Genomic DNA, 24,988 nt, shown 5'->3' with positions numbered 1-24,988 from the left:
GGGGATGGGGATGGGGGTAAGAATGAAGATAGGATAGGGATAGGGATGGGGATGGGGATGGGGATGGGGATGGGGATGGGGATGGGGATGGGGATGGGGATGGGGGAAGGTGAAAGGGGAAAGAAAAAAGGGAAAAGGGAAGGGGAAATGAAAAGGAATAGGGATAGGGATAGGGGAAAGGGAAAATGGGGGAAGGGGAAAAGGGGAAAATGGGGAAGAGAAAAGGGAAAAGGGAATGGGAAAGGGAAAGTGATAGGGATACGGATAGGGGTAGGGATATGGATATAGATACGGATAGCGATAGGGGTACGGATATGGATGGATATAGATAGGTGTATGGATGGGGATACGGATAGGGACAGGGACACGGACACGGTCACGGACAGCAGCACCTCCGCGTGCAGCCCCACGCGCGCACCCCCCTCCCACAGCCCCCCCCCCCCTCGCGCCCCCTCCCCTCCTTAACGCAGCCCACCGCACCCCGCGCCCCCCCCACCCCCTCCGCCGCCCGGAGTGGCGTGCCGCGCGGCCAATCGCGCTTCTCCCCCTCCCCGGGGGGCGGGCCTAGCCGGAGGGGCCAATGGCATTGTGCCGTGCGCCGGGCCGCGGCTTGGGGGGGGGGGTTGGAGGGGGGGGGGGCTGGAGCGGGAGCGCGCGCGCGGGTGACCCCCCCCCTCGGTGCGCGCCGCCGTGCGCGGGCACGCGGCCGCACGCAGCCCGTGTCGGCGGCGGGCAGGGAGCCGGGCGGCGGGGCTGCTATAAATCCGCGGGGCGCGCACGGCTCGGCACGGCCCCCCGCCGCCCCGCCATGCAGCAGCGGAGCCCGGCCGGCAGCCGCTAGGAAGGGAGCGGCGGGCAGGGAGGGGGGAAGGAAGGAAGGAAGGAAGAAAGGGAAGAAGGAAGGAGCCCGGCTCCGCGGAGCGCCCTCGGCTCTTTGTTCCCGCAGCTCTCCATCCCTCCATCCCTCCCTCCCTCCATCCCTCCCCCTTCTTTTTTTTTTTTTTTTGTGTTGTTCCGTCGGGTCGCGGAAGGAGGATAGTCCTGTCACTCGCGCTCCGTTTCAGTTCTCTACCCCCCTCTTTTTTTTTTTTTTTTTTTTTTTACATTTTTTTTCCCAGCGTCGGACTGTTGGGGGAGGGAGGGAGAGGATTGTTTTGATTTTTTTTTTCTCTCTCTCTCTCTTTTTTTTTTTTTTTTCCCTGCATCCTTTCAGAACTACCCGCAATTTATCTCTTGCGTGTTGTTCTCCAGAGAACCGCCTCTTTACTGGGAGAGCCGCACCGTTACTTTTTTTTTTCTCCTCTTTTTTTTTTTTTTTTTTTTTTTTTTAAAGCAGAGGAGAGGAAGGTAAGTTGTGGCTCCATTCTTTCCGTCACCCCGTGCATGCCGCGGGGACCCCCGAGGTGCGAGCCGCTCACCCCGCCACCCCTCCACGCCGCCCGCTCCGCCGCGCACACGCGGGACGGGGCCGCGCGGGGAGGTGTGCGCGCACCCCGGCTTCAAAACTCCCCCCTCCCCCCCCCGTGCCCCACGTCGGGCTCCGGTTACGGCCCCGCGCCGGGAGCATCCGAAGGGACGGACCCACGCGGCGCGGGCGCCGGGAGGCGGATCGCTTTGAGGAGATAAACCTGCTTTCGGGGATTAGCCGGGATAAGACACCCCCCCACACACACACAATCACACACCCCCCTCAGCCTAATTGCATTAGCCGCGGACCGGCGGACCCGGAGCGCGCAGCGCCCGCGGGTGCGCAGGGGAAGCGGCGAGCCCTCGGAGAGGAGAAGGCGCCGACCGTCGGGGGGCAGAGGGGTGGATGGATGGGTGGGTGAAGGGATGGATGGATGGGCGGATGGATGGACGGGGGGGCGGGGGGGGGGGGTGCGGCGCCCCCCCAGCCGGTGGTGAGCCCGCTGCGGGCGGGGGGCGCGCCCCTTTGTTCGGCGGCGCGGCGCGCAGGCTGCAGGCGGGGCTGTGCGCGCATTTTGCGCGGCGGCGGAGCCCCCCCCCTCCCGTCCCTCGCCCTCCCGGGCCGGCGGGGACCCTTCTCCGATGAGCTCGGGGAAGTTTGCAGCCGGCGGAGCCCCCGGACGGGGCGTCCCGGCCTCGGGATCCCCCACCCCACCTCTCGCCCTCCGCTCCCCCGACGGCGCGGTGCGGGCAGGGGGAGGCGGCGGCGGGCAGGCGCTGTCCTTGCGGCTCCCGTGCGCTCCCGGTGGGGACCGGACCCGATCGCTGCCATTGTTGTTTAATTTATGCCCGGCACGTCGCTCCGTGCTCACCTATTTCCCATATGAAAAGAATTAATAAGGGAGCTGCGCAGCCGGGGCACGCGGGTAGCGGGACGTGCTCCCCCGACGCGTTCCCAAGGACCGCGTCTTTTTAATTTCGGGGAGGGAATTTGCACGACGGAAGGGGGGGGGGACAGGCGGGGCGCAGCCCCGTCGCTTTCCCCGAGGGGGCGGGCGACGGCGCTCGGCGGTCGCCTTTCCCCGGGACCTGCCGTCGGAGCCCGGCTGCGAAGGGGCACGGCCGACCCCCCGGTGACCCCGCAGGTGCCCGACGTCCGTCCCCTACGGAGGCGGGGGGGACGTGGGGGACGGGCCCGGGGCTGGGCGGGGGTCTCCGGCCGGTGCCGGGGGCGCGGCCCCGTGGTCGCGGGGCTCCTTGAGTGGCCGCCGGCGGTGTCACTCAGGCGGGGGCGGGCGGTGGGCGCCTTTATCAGCCCGGCACCGCCCGGTTCCTTCTCCTTTCAGCGGCGTGGTTCCGGACGGGAGGTTTGGGGGGGGTGGGGGCGGCGGCACCGGCACCCCCCGGAGCCAGCGGGTGAGGCGGGCGCCGCGCAGACCCCCTCCCAAAAAAAGGACACCCCACGGGGGTCGTCGTCGGCAGCATCCGCGGCACCGGCCGTCGGGGAATTATGGGGGGGGGGGTGTGGGGGGGGTGGAACTGAAGGAAGGGTGGGGGGAGACCGTCGGGGAAGGGGGGTGGGTCGGTTTGGGGGAGGGAGGAGGGGCGGGGGGGGGGGGGTCTCGAGGGGGCGGGTGGTCGCAGCGGGTGCTGTTGGAGGGGAAGGTAAAAGCGAGGAGCGTGCGGAGGCTTTTCATCCTGCCCTGTCGTCGTAGGTAACCTGTGTCTTTCCTGCAGTGTCGGATCGCTGCACTTGGCAACTTGCAAACTCCAAGGTATTTTGCAGCGTGGCGTCGAGAGCGGCGGACCGCTGCGGGCGGTGTCCGTCTGTCCGTCCGTCTCTCCCTCCTTCCCACCCACGTCTCCTCCTAGATGGGCTCCGTCGGGTTTTCTGCGACCCCGCAGGATTATTTTTCATTTCACTATTTTATTATTTCTTTTTTTTTTTTTTTTTTTTTTAGTGCTTTCTCTTCTCTCCCCCTCCTCCTCCCCCCGCTTCCCACGTGGTGCTAATTGGCCGGGTTTGGCACTTGCCCTCCTGGCAGGGCATTGTGGAGCAACCCCCTTTGTCTCCCCCGCGGCATCTCACGGTGACTTCTTCTCCCCTCCTCGGCACGGCCCTGACGCTGAGCGCCGCTCCCATGCAGCTGGTGCTGGGGGGGGGGAGCTCTGTGGGTCGCCCTGCCCTCCCCTGCGTGCTGCAGCACGCCTGTGTCGCCCCCAGAGCCCCTCGACGGGTGCCACCCGCGTTGGTGTACGGAGGGGTAGGTGTGGGTGTAGGGCGTTTGAGCGAGGGATGGAAAACTGATCTTATTTTTCTTGGTGTTGGGGGGAAAAGTGGTGGTCGTAGCTGGTGTGGTTGAGTCCAGAATGCTTTAAAAATGTGTTAAAACGCCCGTGGGGCTTTGGGAGACAACTTTGGTGCTGTGATTTAGCAGCTGCGTAGGACTTGAGTGTCTTCTTGTCTTACAAGTGACATTTGCTAAAGTAGCAGTACCAAGTGAACTGAGTGTTTTGCAGCATGTATGTGTGTCTTTTAAAGGTAAGAGGTTCCTGGCTTTTATACTAAAAAGCAGCCAGTTTGATGCCCTTTGACTTTATCTATCTCTGCCTTGATGGTGAATATTAAATTAAAGTGGCAGAGTTGAGAAAATACCCTAGTAAATGGGGCGGTGGACAGGGGGCTGTTAGCTAGAGCCTCAGTTCTGCATTTTTCCTTTTAACGCCATGCATTCTGCATCTAGAAGTGATGTTTGTTCGGTTCTAGTCCTGCTTTCCTTCCCTCGCCTTTCGGAAATGCTGTGCTGGGGATGGTGGCTTAAGCGTAGACTTTGAATATGTCTTACAGTGCTCATAAGTCATTTTCTTTGCAAATATGTAATTGGTACTCATACATACTGCTTTAAGAAGGGATGAGATTTATTTGGAAAAGAAGAGATGAGATTTAATTGGAAATGTAGATGTTTGGAGTCTTTGCAGTGATAAATTGAGAGCATTTGTAACTATAGACACAAACAAATGACCTTGAAACCGCTGAGGAATTTTACTGTACTTCCTAAGATTTGGCAAAGCGCAGCGTTAGTGCCACTTTGAAATGCCTTATGGCCGTACCTGAGCTAATGTTTTTTTATGCAATAGATGCATTAATTTTGTGTGTTTTTATTCCAGTGGAGGGGTTTATCCTTTCTATATGCAGTAGAGACGAATTGCTCTAGTCTTAGCATCTGAAGCCTCTTCAATATGGTCATATTTGTGTAAATCTTTATTGGCTTAGTTATGCTAGTATGGAATTTCTGTGTGTAAATTTATTTTAACTTTCCCATAGTAAGGTGAACATAAATTGTTGTTCATTTCCCTGGCTTTCTTTTAAATGCTGTTCTGCTGTGAGAGGTGTTGGTTCTTTCATTAGTGGTTTTATTGTTGTTATTCATACATTTATTGCATCTTTACAAATCTTGCACTGCCGCTCTTGAGCTGAGGTATCCAGGTGTAGTGAGTTTAAATTGTTCTAAACAGCTGCTAACTTGATTTGGAGTATCTGCCCTTGGAAAAAAAAAAAAAAGGACAAAAAAAGCTTTTGGATTATTTCCCGGGTTTCTGGGTGGTTGTGTACAAACTACGCTAAAGCCCCAGACTCAATCCTATCAAAGCCTTTCTAAAGCTAAGCTAGACTTCTGGGAGGGACAGAGCTAAGCTATCTTTATTTAGGGACTGAGTAGGAAATAGATAACATGATCTAGCATTGTCTTTTTTAAAAAGCCCAAGGAATACTTCAGCTTTTTATGTTCCTTAAAATAAGTCAATGCCATTGGAGAGGTGGACTTTGCAGGTAAAAATAGTACAAGGATGCAAGCACAAGCTCCTTCCCAGTAGCAGTGATGTTGAAATGTTGCTTTGATAGGTAAAACCATTGCGGTCCTGCAGCGTAATGACTTTTGATTATATTTGTTGCCACTGAGGTTCTTCATAGCAATAAAACAGAATGCTACCTAATGGATAAATTCAATTTGTGATGAATATACATTTCAATCCTGCTTTAAAGCCATTTTTGCTTTTGCTCTAATGCTTTCCTAATAGATGCTGGTATCTACAGAGGGCAGTGAATGTTACCAGCTACTTCTAGGAGTTTAAAAGTGAGAGAACATTGCCTTTGTGCACACAGCTTTCTTGTCCTGACAGTCCCCGAATCAATTGAAAAAATCACAATGCTATCCAGCAGGATTAGCTGACGGTGCTTTGGGTTTTGACGTCTGTAGTTCCAATTCTGAAGGAAGCAACTGCATGCTTTTTGATCTCTTGTCTGTGTAAATCTACCTAATTTCACTTACTCAGAAGGATTAGTCTGGAGAAGCTGCTATAACAGCGTTAGAATTCATAGCTTTTAGCTATTACAACCTGTGGGCCAGATCAAGATGTTTTGTTGTCTAATCCTTGTTGAAGTTTACAAGTCATCCTGAGTTTCTGATGGCAAAATAACATGGAGAGGCAGGCATCTTGACTGATTACTGCTGAAGCTTGAGAAAGTACCAACACCGAGCAAGCTGCTTTCGCCCAGTAGGCATTGCTGTTGATTTGTAGGGACCCCTAGGATCTAACATTTTGCCACTGAGCAACTATGTATTGTGCTAGACTTGACAGAGACTTCAGTTAGAAAACAACTAATTGCTGTTTTTCTCTGCATTTGGGAGTTCTTGCTGTTCAGTCTAGACTTTTTGACATGCAGCTTTGCAAAAAGTGTATCTTGGAAAGCTGACACTTGGCTTTAGTAGCCTGTGTTCTGTAGAGAGTGGTTCTTCAGTTGTAAAAACTGTGAAATAGTTACTATTAATTGCAGACATGTTAGGAAATGCATGGTTTTTTTGAACTTACTTTGAAATTCTAGAAGTGCATCAAGTTTTCAAGTAGCTAGTGTTCCAAATCTGATTTTGCTGGCAAAATATCTGGAGTTGTAGCAGCTGTAACTATATAAAAGCAGGAATTGTAATGGGAACATCTTTCTTCAATACATTTGAAAATGCAATTGGGAACAAGAGTAAGCTCTCCAGATGGAGTTCACAATGTGCCACACTGTTTTCTGTTCCATTTGAGCCACTGTGCTTTGTGGTACTCCAGTAGTTAAGCAACAGGGATTTTCACTTGCTTTGATAGTCATAGTAAGCCTGGACATATGCGGGTTGGGAAAAAACTGTAACTTTCTAGTAGAAAGCCTGGAAGAGTACAAGGAGTTTGAGTGGCTTAGCAATGCTTTGCTGTTGTGAGTGCACCAGCTTGGGATCGGTGAGAATTGTTCTAGATGGTTCTGGGCTTCACTTCACAGAGTGTTTTCTGACACTGATTCTTCATTCCCTTGTTCAGTCCTGAGATTGCTGGTCAGCAGAAACTGCACAAACAGATGCTTAGACCAGATGAACCATCCAGATCTTGCAAGAAAGACTGAGCATATTGGTTTGCTGTTTTTAGGGAAAAACAAACAAACTAGGTACTACACTACAATTGCAGTAGTTGACCAAATGACTCGAGCTAGAAAATAATACAGTGCTGAGGACAGTGGGCTCTCAGAGGGCTCCAGGAACTTTCTCTGATCTTCATGTGAGTGTGGAGTAGATCTAGATGAGGTTATGCACTGGATAGTTAGTCAATTGGTGGAACATAAAATACGTCAGTGCAATTTCTTAAGTAGTTAATACCCGAGTACTGGTGAAATAGGGCAGCTTAAATGTTTGAATGCTTTATAAAACAGTTGAAATAAAGGTAGGAAAGGCTGTTCAACGTATTCACTGATGCATTTGTCGAGCAGTCTTACTGTAGGTCTGTGCTACATTTGCTTTCAGACACCTCAAGATGAGTTTGTTTAACCAAATACTTACTCAGATTGATCTGAAGATTTGTGTATAGTTATGGAACGAAGCTGCCTTTTTGTGACCAGAGTACTTGCGTTCTTCAGTAGTTTTAATCTTAATGACAGCAATGAAATTAGTAGGATTTACTTTACAGTATAGATGAACAAAGTTAATATTTGCTTGAATTTCCTGGAAATTTGTAGGTAAATGCCTCACTCTAACTTACAAGGGGTGAGAGGAGGAGATTCAGCTGTGGAAAGGGAAAAGTAATGCAGATGTGACTTTTCTGATGGTAGCAGTTTTTCACCTCTCTCATAATATTTTCAGTACTAGTCTTGCATATTTTTTTCAGAAGTAGAATTGTGCTCAGAAGGAATACTTGGAGTCTACTTTCCTGTGTGTGTTCTTCAGTTTCTTGTCGTGTTATATTGATTCACTGAAGATTTTTGGTATATCAGGAGGAGGCAGGACAGAGGAAAGCTGTAATCTCTCTGCAGCTTCCAGTGAGCTGAATTGCCAGGATGAGGTAGTGGTACCAGTGAGTTTTGCAGATATTCAAGCTGTACCTGCATGCTGCTGAGCTTGAACATGTGAAAGAGGCCTCTTGCCTTGTCTTTAGCTTCAAGGTGAGCAGTGGATATAGTCTGTCATTAACATTTGTGGTATCTAAATTAAGTTTGCTAGGGAAAAAAAAGTGGTTTTGTGAGTCTTGAAGCAAAAGCTGTCATTTTGAGATTTAGGCAGTCAACACAAAATGCACACAAGGTACAGAGGGCTGCAGGGTTTTTTTCCTACGTAACAACATGAGAAGCTCAGTAATGCCTTAATGTAGATAAAATCAGCTGTGGATTTCAAGGTGATATCTGTCATAACTTTTTGTTAATATTGGGGCTATGAAGTGCCTTCAAGAAATAATTCTGTTTTAGGCTTCCTTTAGCAAAAATCTAAAGTCAGAAATGAAATACAGACAACCAGAAAAAGGACAAGGATTTGACCGTGTTTAAACTGGGCCTCGTGAATTTGGCATCTTTTATTCTGTGCTTGTCATGCCTCTCCACTTTCAGTACTGACGCAGAGCACTCCTTCACTTACCTGTGCTTAACCTCGGTATTTTGAGGGTATCTGAGAATGCTTTCTTGCGGTTAGTCTTCTCCCATATGTGCTGCAGAAACATCTGTGCCTGGTCTAAAGCAGTGCAGAAGGGTGGATGCCTAAACGGCTTTCAACTGCTCATGGAAACAGTGGGGCAGGAACAGAGGCACTCGTTCAGCTGCAAGAAGTGTTTCCTGCAACACTGCTCCAGGTGACTCAGAGGTGCATGTAAGGGGGGAAGGAGGAGAAGGTCCCCTGGAACTCTGGTCTGGAAGAGGGGTCTCTGGTGGGGAAGCTGCCTCTGTGAGGGGGAGTAGGTATTGTGGCTGTCATGGTAGAAGAAAAGACTGTTAACAGGTATTTGTGCTTCTGAATGATTGCTTTTTGCATATATGTGCATAGCAATTGCACTTAAATAGGGAATAAATGGGTAATGCCACTTGGCATGTATGCCTTCACGATGTTCGTTCTGCTTTTGTAATGGAGTCCTCGTTTCTGTGCCGTCCATTTTGTTTGTCCTCCTGAAACGGCAAAAAACTAATGCTGAATTTTTATTCATCCATTAGCATTAAATTTCGTATGTACCGATCGGATTTCGACGCAGAGCAAGATCTTGGGGTATACTTTCTCCTTCTGTCTAGTATCCATCTCCAGGCTTGAACCAGCAAACGCTTACTAGGTGAAGGTAAGAGGCAAATGCTATTCCTTGCACATCACAGTTGATTTAGGAAAGGTGTTTAAATATTTTCCATATTAACATCCTAATACCTGCTATAATTGTAATTAAGGATATTATTTTTATTTCTAGTAGCATGCTTAGAAATCTTGTCAGACTTCCTACCGTGATTCTATCTACCGAACATACATTAGAAGCTGTTTTCTGTTTTCAAAAGAGAGACAACTAAATTCATAACTCTAAAATGCCATATGCTTCTCATAACAAACTATGCGTGTACTGTATGCACTCAGTAGTAAAGAAGTGAGTTTATTAATAAATTCTGTTTCGATGTGTTTGAGTTTAGTTGTATTCCAAAATTGAGTTCCTGACATAAAACTACTATTCCTAGTCTGGCCAGAGCACCCATTCCAAAAGGGACTGGAAAATTGCTGACAAAGTGAACTGCATAAAGTGAGGAAGACTTTAGAAGCTGCTTTTGCATTCAGATAGTTAAACTGTGAAACTTGGCATAGCAATAGTACTTGCCTTGGACTGCATCCATGGTTGAGAAGTTGGTAGGCAAGATGAGAATTGCAGCCTCATTAACCAACTCAGTAGCTGAATTTTTTTCTGTAACAGTTGAGCAAACTGAAAGAAAATTAAATGGAGTCATGCTTGTCTTCTGATAAAGGCTATTTTTGTCAGGAAAGTGCTTCTTGTAGTGAAAATTCCTCTGAACCAGTACAATTTAATGATATAAAACTAGTCGTCCTGGTAGAGACAAGGCTTTTTTGGATGCGGCTGTGATGGCCCAGGGTATCTTCTGTGCTGATTTATAACCGAGTTTAGGGTTGCTTTTTTTTTTCCATGTCGAAGGTTTCTTGCACAGCTAAATGTGTATGAAACAGTTGACTGCTTCCACATTAAGAGGTATAACACAGACTATGCATACAAAGTCTCTGTGAAGGTTTTTTGTTCGAAATGAGTAACGTTAGGAGAAATGTAGATTCTGTTACTAACTGTTGGTCTTGATAATTTCAGAACTAAATAGATAGTGCAGGCAAAGTTTCTGTAGCAAAAGTACAAATTGTTTTTCCTCTTTTGTAAATGACATTTTTTATCTTTGCAAATAGCACGTAACCAGGTGCAGTAAGGGTTACTTGTGTTGAACCATATTTGCGTGTAGGGAAACGAGAGATGTCAATGTTCCTGAAGAAATGCTAAGTTGCATCACCAGTCTTTAGTGTGTCTTGCGTGGAATAAGCAAATGCACCAAGCTTCCTGTTAAGTCACACATGAGAACAAAGTGCGATGAGTTGTGTAGGAACCTTTTCCTTTTTCTTGACTTGAATCTGAAACTACATAGTTGATTTAACTTGCATTTCTACATATCAATCTTGCATAATCATGGTACATTCTGCCAGAGGGCCCAAAATTAGGGACTTAATTTAATTGGCTATTTCTAGTGGCTGCTCAAATGGTCTACAGATTCTTTAGAAAGGGCAGGCTGGGGTGGCAAGGAGGTGTTGTTACCATCTCTGTCAATGACCAGCTGGAGCACATACAGCCCTGCCAGGGGATGGATGAGGAGTTGACAGTTTATAGGTTAGGCTTTTAAAGAGGGAACAGGGTTAGATGACATAGTGGGGGGGTCTGCTACAGGCCTTCTGACCAGGTGAGTAGAAAAGGCCCTCTGCAGATGGATGGGAGCAGCCTCACATTTGCAGCCTTATGGGGGATTTCAGCCACCTGGATACCTGTTAGAGGGACGACACAGGAGGGCATAAGCAGTTCCTGGAATGTGTTGATGATGACCTTCTCCAAGCAATAGAGAAGCCAATGAGGAGACTCACTGTGCTGGACCTCAGTCTTACCAACAAGGAGGGGTTTGATTGGGAATGTGGAGGTCAAAGGCAGTCTTGCCTGCAGTGACCATGAAATGGATAAGTTCAAGATCCTTAGGGAAGCTGAGATGGTGATAAACAAGCTCACAGCCGTGAACTTCAGGGAAGTAGGCTTTGGCCTTTTTGGGATCTGCTTGGTAGCATGCTGTAGGATAAGGTCCTGGAGGGAAGAGAAGCTAAGGTTCTTCAGTATTCAAGGATCACCTCCTCCAAGCTCAGGAGCAGTGCATCCCAGCAAAGAGGATGTCAAGCAAAAACTCCAGGAGGCCTGCATGGATATACAAAGAGTTCCTGGTCAAACTCAATTATAAAAGGAAATCTACAGAGGGTAGAAGCAAGGGCAGGTAACCTGGGAGGAATACAGACTCATTGGCAGAGCATCCAGAGATGGCGTTAGGAAAGCTAAAGTGCAAATGGAATTGAATCTGTCCAGGGATGTCAAAGACAACAACAAAGTCTTTTATACAAAGTCTTTGATGTACCTACCTATCAATGACAGAGAAAGACTAGGGAAAATGTGAGCTCATTGCAGAATGAAACAGAGGACTTGGTTACACAGGTCAATGAAAAGGCTGAAGTACTGAATGCCTTCTTTGCCTCAGCTGTACAAGCAAGAACAGCCCTATGGAACTGCAGGTCTCAGACACCAGGGGAAAAATGGAGCCAGGAAAATGCAGCCATGGTGAGAGGATAAAGTCAGAATACTAAGCAAACTGAGCATAAATAAGTCCATAGGCTCTGATGAGATGCGCTCATGAGTTCTGAGGGAGCTAATAGTTGTTGCAAGGGCACTCTCAGTAATCTTTCTTTGGTCATGGCAACTAGAAGTGCTTGAAGACTGGAGAAATGTAAATGTCTCTTTCTTCAAGATGGGCAAGAAGGAGTACCTAGGTAACGACAGGTTGGTCAGCCTCACCTCAATCCCTGGGAATGTGATGGAACAGCTAATCCTGGAAAACATTTCTAAGCACGTGAAGGGCAAGAAGATCATCACCAGTAGCCAGTGTGGATTCACCAAGGGGAAGTCAAGTTTGGCCAACTTGATTCTACAATGAAATGACCAGTGTGGTAGATGAGGGAAGAGCAACGGATGTTGCCTTCCTTGACTTCAGTAACTGGAGCACCGTTGCTGTGAGGAAAGGCTGAGAGCTTCTTGTGCCCTCGCTGGGGGTTGAACCAGGTGATCTCCAGAAGTATCTTCCAATTTAACCATTCTGTGATTCTGCCATACCTCTTCATGACTATGTCACCCAAGAAGGCTGGGTTGCGTTCATTTGTGTACATCTGAAAAATCTGGCTGTTAGACTATTAAGAACAGCTGTAGCCATGTAATTTCAATTACATTTTTAGTTCAAATTAAGATAACTGAGTAAATTCCCATCAAATTGCAGTATAGGTATGCAGGTCTTTTCTTTGAGCTACCTAAACGCATACAAACTGCATGATGTAGATACCTGACACTACTGGGAAACCTTTGAACACTTCAAGTGTAGATGTATATGCTTGTAGCACGTACATGGATGAAAGGGTTTCTTAATCCTAAATGGAAAAACACAAGTTGTATAACAGGATTAAATGGGAATAGGAGTTTGAAATCATTGGAAAAAATATAAGTATTTGAAGTATTGTAAATATAGGAAAGATAAAGAGGCCTTTCATTTTGAGATGCAAGATGAGTAGCTTGAGCTATGTCTGTGACTGAAGCTTGAAAGTCCTGTAAAGCTGATCTTGAGGTAACTGTTAAGACATGTCTGATTCCATCTACCTTGCAATACTGTTGAGAACTACAGAGACAGTGAGTTCTTGGCTTCATGGTATGCCCTTCCTTCTGCTTTTTCTTTCCGGACTTCAGGAAGATCAGTTTACTCACCTAGTTAAAACTTTGATTTGAATCAGTGACAGTCTACAAATAGCATCCTTGGTGGCATCATTATGCTCAAATTAAACCTTGAAAACATTTGAGGGCTGTACCACTTGATGGTCTACTCATACAGAGGTTCTGCGTTGCTTTGGTTTGAAGATGGATTAGCGAATGTTGTAGAATTTTTTTTTCTTAATCCCTCCTGGTAATTTTTTTTTTACAGATCTTAAATTTGGCCAGGAAATTTAACTTATTTTCCACACCATGAACCAAAAAAGTGCCAGGCCTCTAGGTACTGGGTCAAAGAGTTACTTGAGGAGCCATTAGGTGGTTTCTCTGTGCCAAGCAACCCTAGCTGGTAATAGCCTTTTTTGCTGCTACTAGCTGTAACCTCAAGAATGGATGCCTTGTGTGTGGCCCAATGGTAGTTGGGAGAGAACTAAACATACAAAATGCTCCTCTGAGAGCAGAGGGACCTCTGTATTAAGCACGCTCTATAACTTGTGTATAAAGTGGACAGGTTGCTTCCTTAATCTTGTACGGAGATTTCTAAAAAGTTTTTCTTCCCTCCTGAAACAAAACAAGCCCCCATACATCTTCATCTGAAGCATGAAAGGTGAATTTTCTTTAGGTGAAGTAGGATTCGGCTTGCCTTTTGATCAGCTGGTGTCAGCTCCCATGGAGACTGGGGAAGCTGCTGTCTTGCAAGGAGCTCGGGCCCACAGGACCTACCATGGTCAGCTGGTAGATGCTGTTGGTAGAGGTTCCATCAGGCCCATCTGTGCAGCCTGCCTGACACCCTGGGGCTTCAGGAAGCAGGGAGAGGAAAGCCCCATGCAGGGGGCTGTGAATCTCATCTCTGAGAGAATGAAAGCAAATCAGCCTGTTTAGGTCTCAATGTCATGACTTTCAGAGAAGGAACTGAAGTAGCCTGAGAAAGAGCTTTGTGCAGACTAAAACCGTGTGTCAGTGGAGGGCTTATTGTGGTAGTAGGCATTAGGTGGGGTGTGTCACCCCAGGAAACTACTGCTTTTGTAGGTCTTCATCAGTTGATGTAGTTCTGTTGGACTCCCTGGATTTTGTAAGAAAAGCAGTGAACAAGAAAACTTGACTTAAGACTTTGAGGAGGGTTGCTTCTTCTTCTTCCATCTAGGAGCTTACTGTTTGGGTAATGCTGATCTATGTCTGGACTTTCCACGTGAGCTGACTGCCTTTCTTCACTGTGGTAACACAGTGTTGGGTCCTGATGGCAGACTTTGTGCAGCTGGGCCACAGGCTGAGCTGTGGGAGAGGAGGCTGGGACTGCCCCATGGTGGACGCAGCTGGTTCCAGCCAGATTTGTAGCGGCTTCACCACAGGGCACAGCTGGGCCCATCAGCCTGGTCTGTGGTGCCTCTGAAAACATTTGAGAGGCGAAATGATGTGCTGGTGGAGAGGAGTGAGGAGAATAGTGAGAGAAATAGCTCTGCGCACAGAGGTTGGAGTGGGAGGAGCTGCTCAAGGCCTGGAGCAGACACTTTCCTACAGCCTATGGGGAGGCCACAGTGGAGCAGGCATTTCCTCGAGGTCTATGGAGAAGACTGTGCTGGAGCAGGTATCTGTGCGGTAACCGATGGAGGACCATGCTGGAGCAGATATACATGCTGTAGCCTGTGGAGGACCTCATGCTGGAGCAGGTGGATGTTTCCTGAAGGAGTTGCAGCACATGGAGAGCTCACGTTGGAGCACAAGAAACATGTGATGGAGAAGTGACTAATTACCATCCTACTTGTCCCATGGTGGGGGAAACTAGGAATATAGTGAAGTTGAGCCTGGAAGATGTGGGTAGGGTGAGAGGAAGCTATTGTTTTGTTTTTTTGTTGTTGTCGTTTAACCTGGCTGGCTGCTAAGCACTACACAGCCATTTGCTCACCCTTTCCCCTCCCTCTCTGGGATGGGGGATAGAATTATAAAGAAATGAAAGCCTGTGGGTTGAGATAAAGACAGTTTATTAGGACAGAAAAGAAAGGAAAATGATATAATAGTACTCCTAATAATAATGTGTACAAACAAGTGATGCACAATGCAATTGCTCACCACGTGCTGACGGATGCCCAGCCTATCCCCGAGCAGCCAGCCCCCCCCACCCCGGCTAGCCACCCCTATATATTGTTTAGCATGACGTCAGATGGTATGGAACACCCCTTTGGCCAGTTTGGGTCAGCTGTCCTGGGTCTGTCCCCTCCCAGCTCCTGCTGCACTCACAGCCTGCCCGCTGGCAGGAGAGAGCAAGAAGCTGAAAAGTCCTTGGCTTAGTGTAAGCACTGCTCTGCAACAATTTGAAACATCAGTGTGTTACCAACATTATTCTCATCCAAAATCCCAAACACAGAACCATACCAGCTAGTAGGAGGAAAACTAACCATATCCTTGCTGAAACCAGGACTTTTTTTTACTAATTAAATCTATTTTAATTGGCAGTACATGAATTTTCCTCAATTCAAGGAATTTAGCTTCCAAATTCAGTTCTGTTCGCCTGTGAGGTGTGGCTTCTCCAAACTGTCTCCTAGTTAACAAGAAGTAACCAGGCTTTAAAGTGACCCATGTGTGCACATCCAGGGGGTTACTAGTGAAAGCCTTTATTTTCTTCTGTACTCCAGTTTATGCTTGCAGGAAGGGATATTTGCTGTTTAAGTATTGTAGGTCCCCAGACAGGATATCTGCTTGATGCTGTGTGAGTACCTGACCTGATAACAGATTTGTCTTCATTCATACTGGCATTTGAAGCTTTTAAATGTCAGTAGAACAGATATTCCTGACAGCCACAGATCCTGTCCTTCCCAAGAGGGAGTAAGATGTTGGAGACTTCGTATATTTTTAGAAGGGAATAGTTCCAAGGCATATGACTTGCTCCATTCTTTTATTTGTTTAAACAAAGAAATCAGTTGTCAAAGTTGGTTCTATTAACAAGTTGCCTAGACCACAGACAATTACTGTGGCTTGTGTTCACTATCACAATTAAAGATCTGCAGTCATCCGTCCCCCAAACTGACAGACCTTTAAATGGTCTCTCTCTGGTAGGTCTTTGTCCCTTCTTCTGAGCATGTGAAAGGTGTGAGAGATTGGTGTGGGGGTTAGGGTGGTGAACTCAGCTGCATATTAATTGCAGCTTCATTTTGCAAGTCAGAGAGGAGAGGCTGCTGTCTAATACTTGACAGATCAGGGAGGGCTCCTTGTGACCAAAGCAAGCAAGTCTTCTTTTTCTTAAAAGATTGCAGTAAGGGTGATCTGTGGAGCCTCACTCTAGTCCCTCAGTAAGTCATTCTGTGAGTTGTTGAAGTAATTTCTGTGCGAATTAAGGAGATGGTGATTGAAGTAGCCAACATTGATTTACCAAGGGTAAGTTGTAGTGGAACACATCTTGGAAAGAAAGTCTGTGGATGAGGAGAGATGTCGTCTACCTTAAGTCTAACACGGTAGCGGTCTCCTGCAGAATTCTTACAATAGCTTCAGGATATGAAGCTCTAGAGGGAGGGACAGCTAGGTAGGTGGAAAATTGGTGGGAGTTTGGAGCTTGAAATGTAGTGGTTAACACTTCATAATACTTCCTGATTTTTCTAGAGGTTTGTTACAAGTTCTGTGGAGTCTGCGGCATCATCTAATGTATTTAATGTTTTTTTCATTGATCTAGAGGAGGGGAGAAAACTTGCCCTTACCAAGTTTGCAGATAGCACCAACTGAGGGATGTGGCTGATACTCTCAAGGGTATGGCTACAGTCCAGAGAACCTGGGACTGGTGAGAGGAAGGGGCTAAGGAGAGGACCCTGTGCAATTCAAGCAGGATCAGGGTACAGCCCTGCCCAGGGTAAGCAGAGATCCAGCAGCAGCACTGGTGGGGCTGGGGGCAGCTCTGGAGCAAAGGCCTTGTGCAGCAAGTGAGCAGGGTCAGAGAGGCTGGAGAGAAGGGAAAGCTTTGCACCTGCAAGGATGGTGGGGCTGTGGCTGACACAGTGTCATCTACCTCCTTGGAGGGTCTCTGTAATCACAGAAATCAGAATATCCTGAGCCAGAAGGGATCAGTGAGGATTGAGTCCAACTCCCTTCTCCATAGAAGGCAGCCTAAGAGTTAAACCATATAAAACCTGAAATTTCTGCTGGTCTGAAAGACTGATCTGTCTGCCTGTGCCTGTTAAATGCATTTGTTAGAGGTATGAACTAAGTTATGGCAGAATCCTGTGGTTTACTTCCAATAAAGCAAGTGCAATTCTGCTTTAAAAAAAAAATCAAAAAACCACCCATGTTTTCATAGCACAGCTGAAAGATCTTTGGGGTAAGTTAATTATTTGCTGTATCTGACAAAAAAAAAAAACAAACTAGAAGAGAGGCTATGGTAGGTAGGTATTGTGGTCAGATTCTGCTTTGTCATCTGTGCTCTTCAAGAGGTCATTGTTTTGGAAGATGTTCTGTAGCTTTTGGTCTCAGTTGACATAAGCTTTGTGTAGAGAATCTGACAACACCAAGATAATCAGTTTTGGGCCCCTTGCTACAAGAAGAACACGGAGGTGCTCAAGCGAGTCCAGAGAAGGGCAACGAAGCTGGTGAGGGGTCTGGAGAACAAGTCTTAATGAGGAGTGGCTGAGGGAGCTGGGCTTGTTCAGCCTGGAGAAGAGGAGGCTCAGGGGCGACCTTATCGCTCTCTATAGGTACCTTAAAGGAGGCTGTAAAGAGGTGGGGGTTGGTCTGTTCTCCTACGTGCCTGGTGACAGGACGAGGGGGAATGGGCTAAAGTTGTGCCAGGGGAGGTTTAGGTTGGATATTAGGAAGAACTTCTTTACCGAAAGGGTTGTTAGGCATTGGAATGGGCTGCCCAGGGAAGTGGTTGAGTCACCATCCCTGGAGGTCTTTAAGAGACGTTTAGATGTTGAGCTTAGTGATATGGTTTAGTGGAGGACTTGTTAGTGTTAGGTCAGAGGTTGGACTAGGTGATCGTGGAGGTCTCTTCCAACCTAGATGATTCTGTGATTCTGTAAAAATATTTTAAAAACCAGAGATGCCAGCACAATGTGAATCTATTGGCTGTTTTTATATGAGGTGCCTTTCAAAGTGAAATTTAGTCCCTGATGCTGTTCAACGGTTGTAATACTACTTTAACAGGTTCCCTCTGTCCTCTCCTTCAGGCTACAGGTATTGAGGATACCAATTAGCAAGTATTGTTGTGTACTATGTGGGCAGCAGCCTTTCTGAATCCACTTCATACTTGACTCATTGTTGAGCTTTACCCCAAGTTTTTTCCACAAATAGTAATAGAGTCAAATATTTTCCGAGGGGCTGGATGGTGTAGTTGGTTTAAGAGAAGAATTTAGTTCTCTTCCTTGACCTAATCAAGAAATAAATACTGTGATCTGTCTGAACTTGTTTTCATGGTGGGGATCAGCTTAGAGGCAAACAGGCTCCATACTTAGAATCACAGTCTTCAGAGCCCTGTTAAAGCTGAAATGTGATGCACCTCTCCACAAACTGCTCTTGAGAGCAGTGGCTGGTGGAAGCTGTTTCTGGAAATCCTTATAGGTGGTTTGGGGCCAAATAAGGATCCTTTGACAGCTGGATGTGGGGGTGCATTAGTGGTCCTTTCTGGGTAAGAACTGGAAAAGGTCCTGGCCATCACTGACCCAGTTTGTGCCAACTGGAGGCTATTCCGAGTTGTTACTTGTGTATCGGTTTTAGTGTCCTTTGGCATTTTTCTCTGGGAATATTAATACTGGTTCAGATGGCAGATGAGGTTTGGGGCATACTTCTAGGAGAACCTGAAGCTAGCCAGAGCTCAGATGCTCTTTCAGAGGTGGGTCATAGTGTCCTGTGGACCAGGGTATGAGCAACATCCATCTTTGTTTGGAGCTGGCTTCAGTGCGCTAAGAGTAAGTGATGTGGTCAGTTGGGTTGAAGGACTGGAGGTGGCTGTAGTGATCAGGCTAAACCTGTTCATGTGACAACGTAGTGTAAATCTGGTTTGTTTTGTGTTATATCAAACTTAGATATCCCAGTTCTTCCACAGGTAATTTCTGCTTCATTTCCTGCTTTGTAATGCTCCCTAACTTGTAATTCAACAAGTGGAACTCATTTTGGTATTGTAAAGTTTAGTGGTAACTTAGGGGAGGGAAGGAGCTAGCTGCTCTTCATGCTTTCATGCAATAGAGAGACTTTGTGCAGAAAATAATAATAATAATAATAAAAGCTTTGTCTATAGCCATTTACTTCTGACAGTAATACTGCTGGCATATCCTGCTTCCAGTTACAAGCTGGTAATGCTGTGGAAGAGGCATGGTGCTTACACTTTAACAGTATGTGGCCAAACTCTTTACAGTTTGTAAGTCTCAGTGCTGTCTTGCTCTCTGTTTTTGTTATGTAGTACTGGGTGATCTCAGGAGGATTAGGATGCAGAGATGTAGTGAAGGAACTCTTGGCATGAAAGGCATTGGTGAGGGCAGGGGGAGAGACAGTATTTGAGGTATTGTCTCTGGCTCAGATATTTTAACAAGATAGTCATCCTTGTTCCGTGTTTATTGCACTTTGCTGCAAAAAAATCTTAACTTGCAATGTGATGTGGACAATTTTATAGCCAGAGGGACTTGAAGGTAATGCTGATGGTTGGGCTTGATGACCCTGAAGATCTTTTCCAGCCTAGATGATTCTATGATTCCTAACTTTTTTAGGACTTGGAGGTAGGAAGGAGTGGAATGCATGTTTAAGCAGCCTTTCCCAGTTTGTGCTATGGGATAAGCAAAGGTAGTCATGAAGACTACCTGGAGGGTTATGGAGGACTGGAAAACTTGATTGTTCTAGAGTAAATGACTAGTGGTTGTGCTTCAGCTTCTTTGCCTTGATACTGGTGTGTCCTTCACTGCCCGCAGTCCTTCGAGTGCGACGTGTACCTTGTGTGAGTACCTGCTTACCTCACTTTTGAAGGCACTTCAAAATATGGATCCTAAACTGTCCTAATGGTGCGTTCCGGCTCATGGCCATTCATTCCAGTTAGCATTTGGGATTGTCTGTGCAGATGAAACCCAAAATGATTGCTCACTTCTACGGTCATATCACTTCAGATGCAAAAGATCTTAGAATATGAACAAGAAAGTATTCCCTTTAAAGGGAATACAAATGAATTTAAAATTGCTTATGTCAGACTCTTGGTAACTACCCATTGTGGTGTTGAAGTGTCATTTCTTGTCATGAGCGTGAGTGCAACTGGAACGTATAGAACTAAAACATTAGTTTTACTTACTGTTTGTTTAAGACAAGGGGATAAGTCTTGTCCCTGCCTATCTGACTCCCACTTTCCCCAGAAGAAGCCACTTGCTCAGAACTTTAATCCTGAGAGAGGTTTTGTCTTGCTGGAGTTGAGTGAGGTAGACAAAAGAGGTGGTGCTGGTGCTAGGAAAGGTCAGGTCCAACCATGCAGCCTGAATGTTGGAGTAACAATGCGGGGAGCCTTGTTCTGTCAAGCTGCTGAATCTCATCATCTGAACTGGTATGGAGGAAATTTGAAAAGCCTGGAAAGAGACTGGTATAATACGGAGGGAAAAATCTCCAACTGTAATAGTTGGATGAAACTTTTGGCAGTCCTTGTTTAATACCTGTTCTATGAGTAGACATTCACAGGTTGTTCTGCCACAGTAAATTCTGTGTAGTACCTGGGCAAGACCTGCAAACTCATACTTCCCAAGTGATGTCAAGAAGGAATCATATAAAAGGAATGCTTGATCACCCCCTTCTAAAGATGTTTGCCTGGGTTTTATGTGTTTTCAGACAAAGAATTGTAGCAATCATTAGATTTCAGAATAAAAAATAGCATCTCTTCAAGGTCAGGTTCTGGAGTGAACCAGGGTGGTGTCATTGGTGTATTAACAAGAGTGGCGTTTGGAATACATCTCTTATGAGTGAGCAGTCTGTATGGCTCTCCCTCTAAGAGCACGCTTCACAATAGGTATCTGCAGTGTGTTTTCCTTGAACTGCTTTGCTGTTTCTTGATCAGGAAGTAGTTATGTCTTACTGTGCTGTGTGGGTGTATCCAGAGCATAGCTTCTTGCTGGCTAATCAACATTTTTCTGCTTTTTTTGCATCACAAAACTAATCTTGCTCAAGCTAAATTTAACCACCCTTGAAACCTACAGCATAACTGCTGTGTGTCAGTAAAACACCCCAGGAGATGGTGTATGAACTCAGACCTGTGCTTGTTTTGATCCATCCTTCATCCTTTACCCCATAAATACTTGAATAGGGTAAAGATTCCATAATGTACAAACTGTAAGTGACATGGTTTCAAGTATCTTCCACTTAATTTTGCAAGAAGCAGTGCCTAACCTTCCGTGAAGTTGTCTATCTTTCATGTAACAGTGTCTGATTTAGAGAAGGTGAGTGGAAGCTGAGAGGACTTCAGGGCAGCCATGTTCATTGTGGGGCTTACTGCCAACGAGCGAACAACTGAGACTGAAGTTCTGTTCTTTTCAGCCCATTAAAAACAAGGTACTGTCTCTCATGCCTATGTTATCTTAGAAGATAGCTGTTTTACACTTACTTTCATGTAAATCTTAATGCTAAATTATGTAAGACGAGTCAAGAAGTAAAATGTGCACCAGTGCTAGAGTTCCTTCCTACTTGCCTGATGCTCTGTGCAGAGTTCCTAGAGGCAGCAGTGCCCACCTGTGAATAATTGTGGCTGGTTCTGATGATGTCTCTAATGGCAGTTTTCTCCCTCAGCACTAGCAAAAGCACTGATAAGAAAAAGGGCCACTGGTTATGCAGTACCAGGATTGTTCATGAGTTTAGTGTTTCTGCTCAGCTTTTAATTGGTCCTTGTGCATAATGTGTATGGCATTTGAAAACCCTATTCTACATGGGGGGCGGGGGGGATAAGGTGAGTTCAGAATTTAGCACCTTAACCAGTGGTAAAGTAGAGGTGCTATGTTTGTGCTTGGATGTCTAACTTCCTTCTTCTTGTCTCTTCTTTCAGCCTAGCTTGTGTAGAACAATAGTGTTTGTCTTGGTGAGATTCAGTTAATTGTTTCTAGTTACAGTTTTATTAAAGCAGGCTCTTATGTGTTGGAGCAAGCATTTGTTGAAAGGTTGACTGTAGGTGCTAAGCTGGAAGTGATTTGATGGCTACCTTTGGTGCAGCTAAACTGTTGCTGAGTCACTTTGTCCTCCAGCATTTTGAAACTGAAGTGAAGTTTCTCACTGTGGCATCCCTAGATGCAAGGATGGAGGGTGATGAGTGGAAAGCAAAAACATTATCAACAGTGAACTAAAGTTAGAGGTGCTTGGTTGCTGCAGCACTGCAAGGGATGCTCTGCCAGAAGTACCTGAGTGTGCTCAGTCTTGCAAGTGCTCTGGATGATTTTACAGAACCACAGAATGGCTTGGGTTGGAAGGAACCTACCTTAAAGCTCATCTAGTTACAGCCCCCCTGCCATGGGCCGGGACACCTTCCACCAGATGAGGTTGCCCGAAGCCACACCCACCCTGGCTTTGTATTTCAGTATGACACAGCTGTGAAACTTTGTGCTTTCAGGAGATGGCATCTCAGAGTGCGCGGTAAAGAATTCTGTAGGCAATATTTGATGTTTAGAGGGGGAAAAAAATCACAGATAACCGGAACAGTGAACTTGTACAATGGATCAAGCAACAGTTGCTGTTCAAGGCAATTTCCTTCTGCTTCAATTCATTCCCAAGTGTGTGTTTTCCTTTTTATAGCTTGTGTACAACTGTTCCTTAACATTGAAGAATTCTTTTCTGAAGCCCCTGTAAAGGCATGACACATTTTGTCTGTCTCTATTTAATAAGGAAGCTGTCACAAACAGCCTCAAGGAGGTAGACCGTGCATTAGAAATGTCAGAGCAGAATTTTTGGAGATACAGCTTCTGATATATCAAATTCACATCTTTTTTTTTCAAAATTTTGAAGCATAAAGCTTTTTTTTTTCAAACTTTCTTAGCAAGGAAGTTTGTTAATCTGGTAACTGGTTGAACGCAGTGGCTTCCCTAGAAGGTATGGGTAGTATTATGGGGACTACTGAAAGAAACATTGTTTTGATGTGGGTCTTTTATTTCTGTATGTATGCTGGAAACAATGGCAGGACTCTAAATTTGGAGAGAAAATGGTGCTTAGTAGACAAAATGGGCTGTCCTGAGCCTAGGTTGGATGCTTTAATGTAAAAAAAAAACTTTCTGGAGTCTCATGTGAATTATTTCACCATTTATGCCTCCTAACTGAGCAAAAACTATTTATTTTGCTTTACTGTTGGTACCATTTGTAAGGGACAAGCTAAAGGTGTTACCACAGGACATGTGGCTCCTATATTCTTCCCCAGCATTCATGTGTATTGTAACAGAGTCCAACCCCGGCTTTAAACAGGGTCATCTGCCTAGGACCAAGTCCAGGTTGAGTTTTGAATTTTTCTTGCTCTGCCCAGAAAAATGCTCTGTGACCTGTCTGTGTTTGGTGATGTTCACTGTGGAGGAACGTTTTTATGCTTAAAGAAAGCTTCCTGTATTTTAAGTTTGCCTGTTACCTTTCTTTCTGCCACTGAAGAGTCTGGCTCAGTCTTCCTTCCTCCACTGCATCTGGTATTTGTACTGGTCTTACTGGTAAAGACCAAGATGATGAAGGCAGTTGAGTACCTCAGCCTTTTCCATCTCCATTGTCAGCAGGTTCTATGCCCCATGGAGCAGCAAGCCTGAACTTTTTAGTCTTCCTTCTTTGTCTTTCAAATCTCTGTTTTAAGTTGGCCAAAGTCTTCAGCAACACTACTAAGTTGAATTGCCTTCCACAGTTTTTAAAGTATGTGTTCTGTAATGGGCCAACTTGTTGGCACCAAAAAAAAAAAAAGACCCATGACTTCAGTGCTTTTCCGTTTCTCTTCATTAGGATATAAGTGCTTAATTTTTAAGAGCTTCTCTTTTTACTGGCTGCTTCCAATTCTGCTTTACACTTACTGTCATCAACAGAGAGTAGAGATGTCCAAACCAAGTTGTTTTGACTGACTTACTGAGAAGTTACTATGCTTCCCATCTTAGCTAAAAGCACTTAATAACTCTGTGTTTAAAGATAAAATTTGGGGCAGTAGTTTGGAAGTCTCTTGAGACTGGATGCGCTGTGCCTGAAAATACCCATGGTGTAACTCAGCGCTGCTTTATCTTTTGTTGCCTCTGCAGGATTTGAGGCTATAATTGGAGACTGGTTGTGGTATAGAGTGCATGATTGTTTTTTGAAATTAGTATTTTATTCATAATTACTTTCCATACAGTGAGTTGCATAAGAGGGAAGAACTACTGACTGGGGATATGGTTTTCAGTAGGTCCTATATGTATGTTTTCAGCCAAGTCCTTGTTTTGAGGACTTAGCTGAAAGAATGACTATGGTAAGAGGTCTAGATGATCTCTTAACCTTGTCAAAACCCCTGTGGAGTAGAGTCTAATACAGGTCTGGAGTTTACTTCTCTGAATATTTGTGGGAGGAACCTTCCACTCTCTAAGCAGTAGTTTACATTGATGTTGCCTGAAAAATATCTCTGGCTTTGTAAGAGGGGAGTAAAGTACATTATTGAACATGAATATCTAATAAGCTGGTGACTGGAGACAACTGATGGCTGAGTAAATTTGTACAAAGCTTGTCAACTTTGAGTCTGCAGAAGCTATTGGTAGATCTCATGTTGGACTTTTGTTGCAGCTGTCTCTGTACTCTTTCTGGAAACTGAGTGAATTGGGGGTAGGAGGTCTTTTCATTTGCACAGTACTTTACAGACTCCTTAGAGGAAGCCCTGTTTCCTATGTGGTTGGGCTCTACTGCTGACAAGTAATCCTCAAAGTTCAATCTGCATGTGGGACTGACAGGATTCTAGCGGAACCTGAAGCTGCAGTAGTCACCTCTTAAAATGGCTAAAAGTGGCTGGTTTTTTTTTGGAAAGCTCGCATTATTGTTGAGAACTATGGAATAAATCTTGTTTTATAATGTTATAATATTCCTTGGAAACTAATTGCATTCTGGCATTTACCTTTTCTGTTTTTTTTTGCTATTGCTTTTGTTTTGCATCCAGGCTACTACATGCTAGTTTTCCATGCCCGTGAACTGAGTTATGAACAAAAACCATGGATTTTAAAGGCAAAGATCACTTGCTTGTTAGAATAGTACTTCTTAGTTTTCTGTCCAAATCTCTTAATGTTAATCACTTTCGATGCTCTCAAGTATTGCCTCA

General features: G+C 45.8%; 1 protein-coding gene across 36 annotated transcripts in view; it reads left to right on the top strand.

Moving 5' to 3' along the window:
* Positions 1 to 1,185: 1,185 nt before the first annotated feature.
* The window catches only part of ELAVL2 (ELAV like RNA binding protein 2), a 93,758-nt gene continuing 69,955 nt past the window's right edge, over positions 1,186 to 24,988 (top strand). For 10 of the 36 annotated variants that reach the window (XM_066987776.1, XM_066987767.1, XM_066987783.1 and 7 more), the window contains exons 1-3: positions 2,753 to 2,823; positions 3,123 to 3,182; positions 8,906 to 9,024. Coding sequence is in view for 5 of the 36 variants with exons in the window: in XM_066987754.1 (XP_066843855.1) it covers positions 3,549 to 3,671 (123 nt within the window). In the remaining 31 variants the exon portion in view is untranslated. Of the gene's footprint in view, positions 1,348 to 2,735; positions 2,824 to 3,025; positions 3,183 to 3,369; positions 3,672 to 8,415; positions 8,551 to 8,905; positions 9,025 to 21,242; positions 21,262 to 24,988 lie in introns of those variants that run through there. The other 26 variants (XM_066987764.1, XM_066987781.1, XM_066987758.1 and 23 more) reach the window with 20 other exon arrangements.

Source organism: Anser cygnoides, chromosome Z, assembly GCF_040182565.1.
Source record: "Anser cygnoides isolate HZ-2024a breed goose chromosome Z, Taihu_goose_T2T_genome, whole genome shotgun sequence".
Lineage (NCBI taxonomy): Eukaryota > Metazoa > Chordata > Aves > Anseriformes > Anatidae > Anser > Anser cygnoides.
The sequence above is the reverse complement of the archived record's forward strand: the minus strand, read 5'-3'. Positions and strand labels throughout refer to the sequence as shown.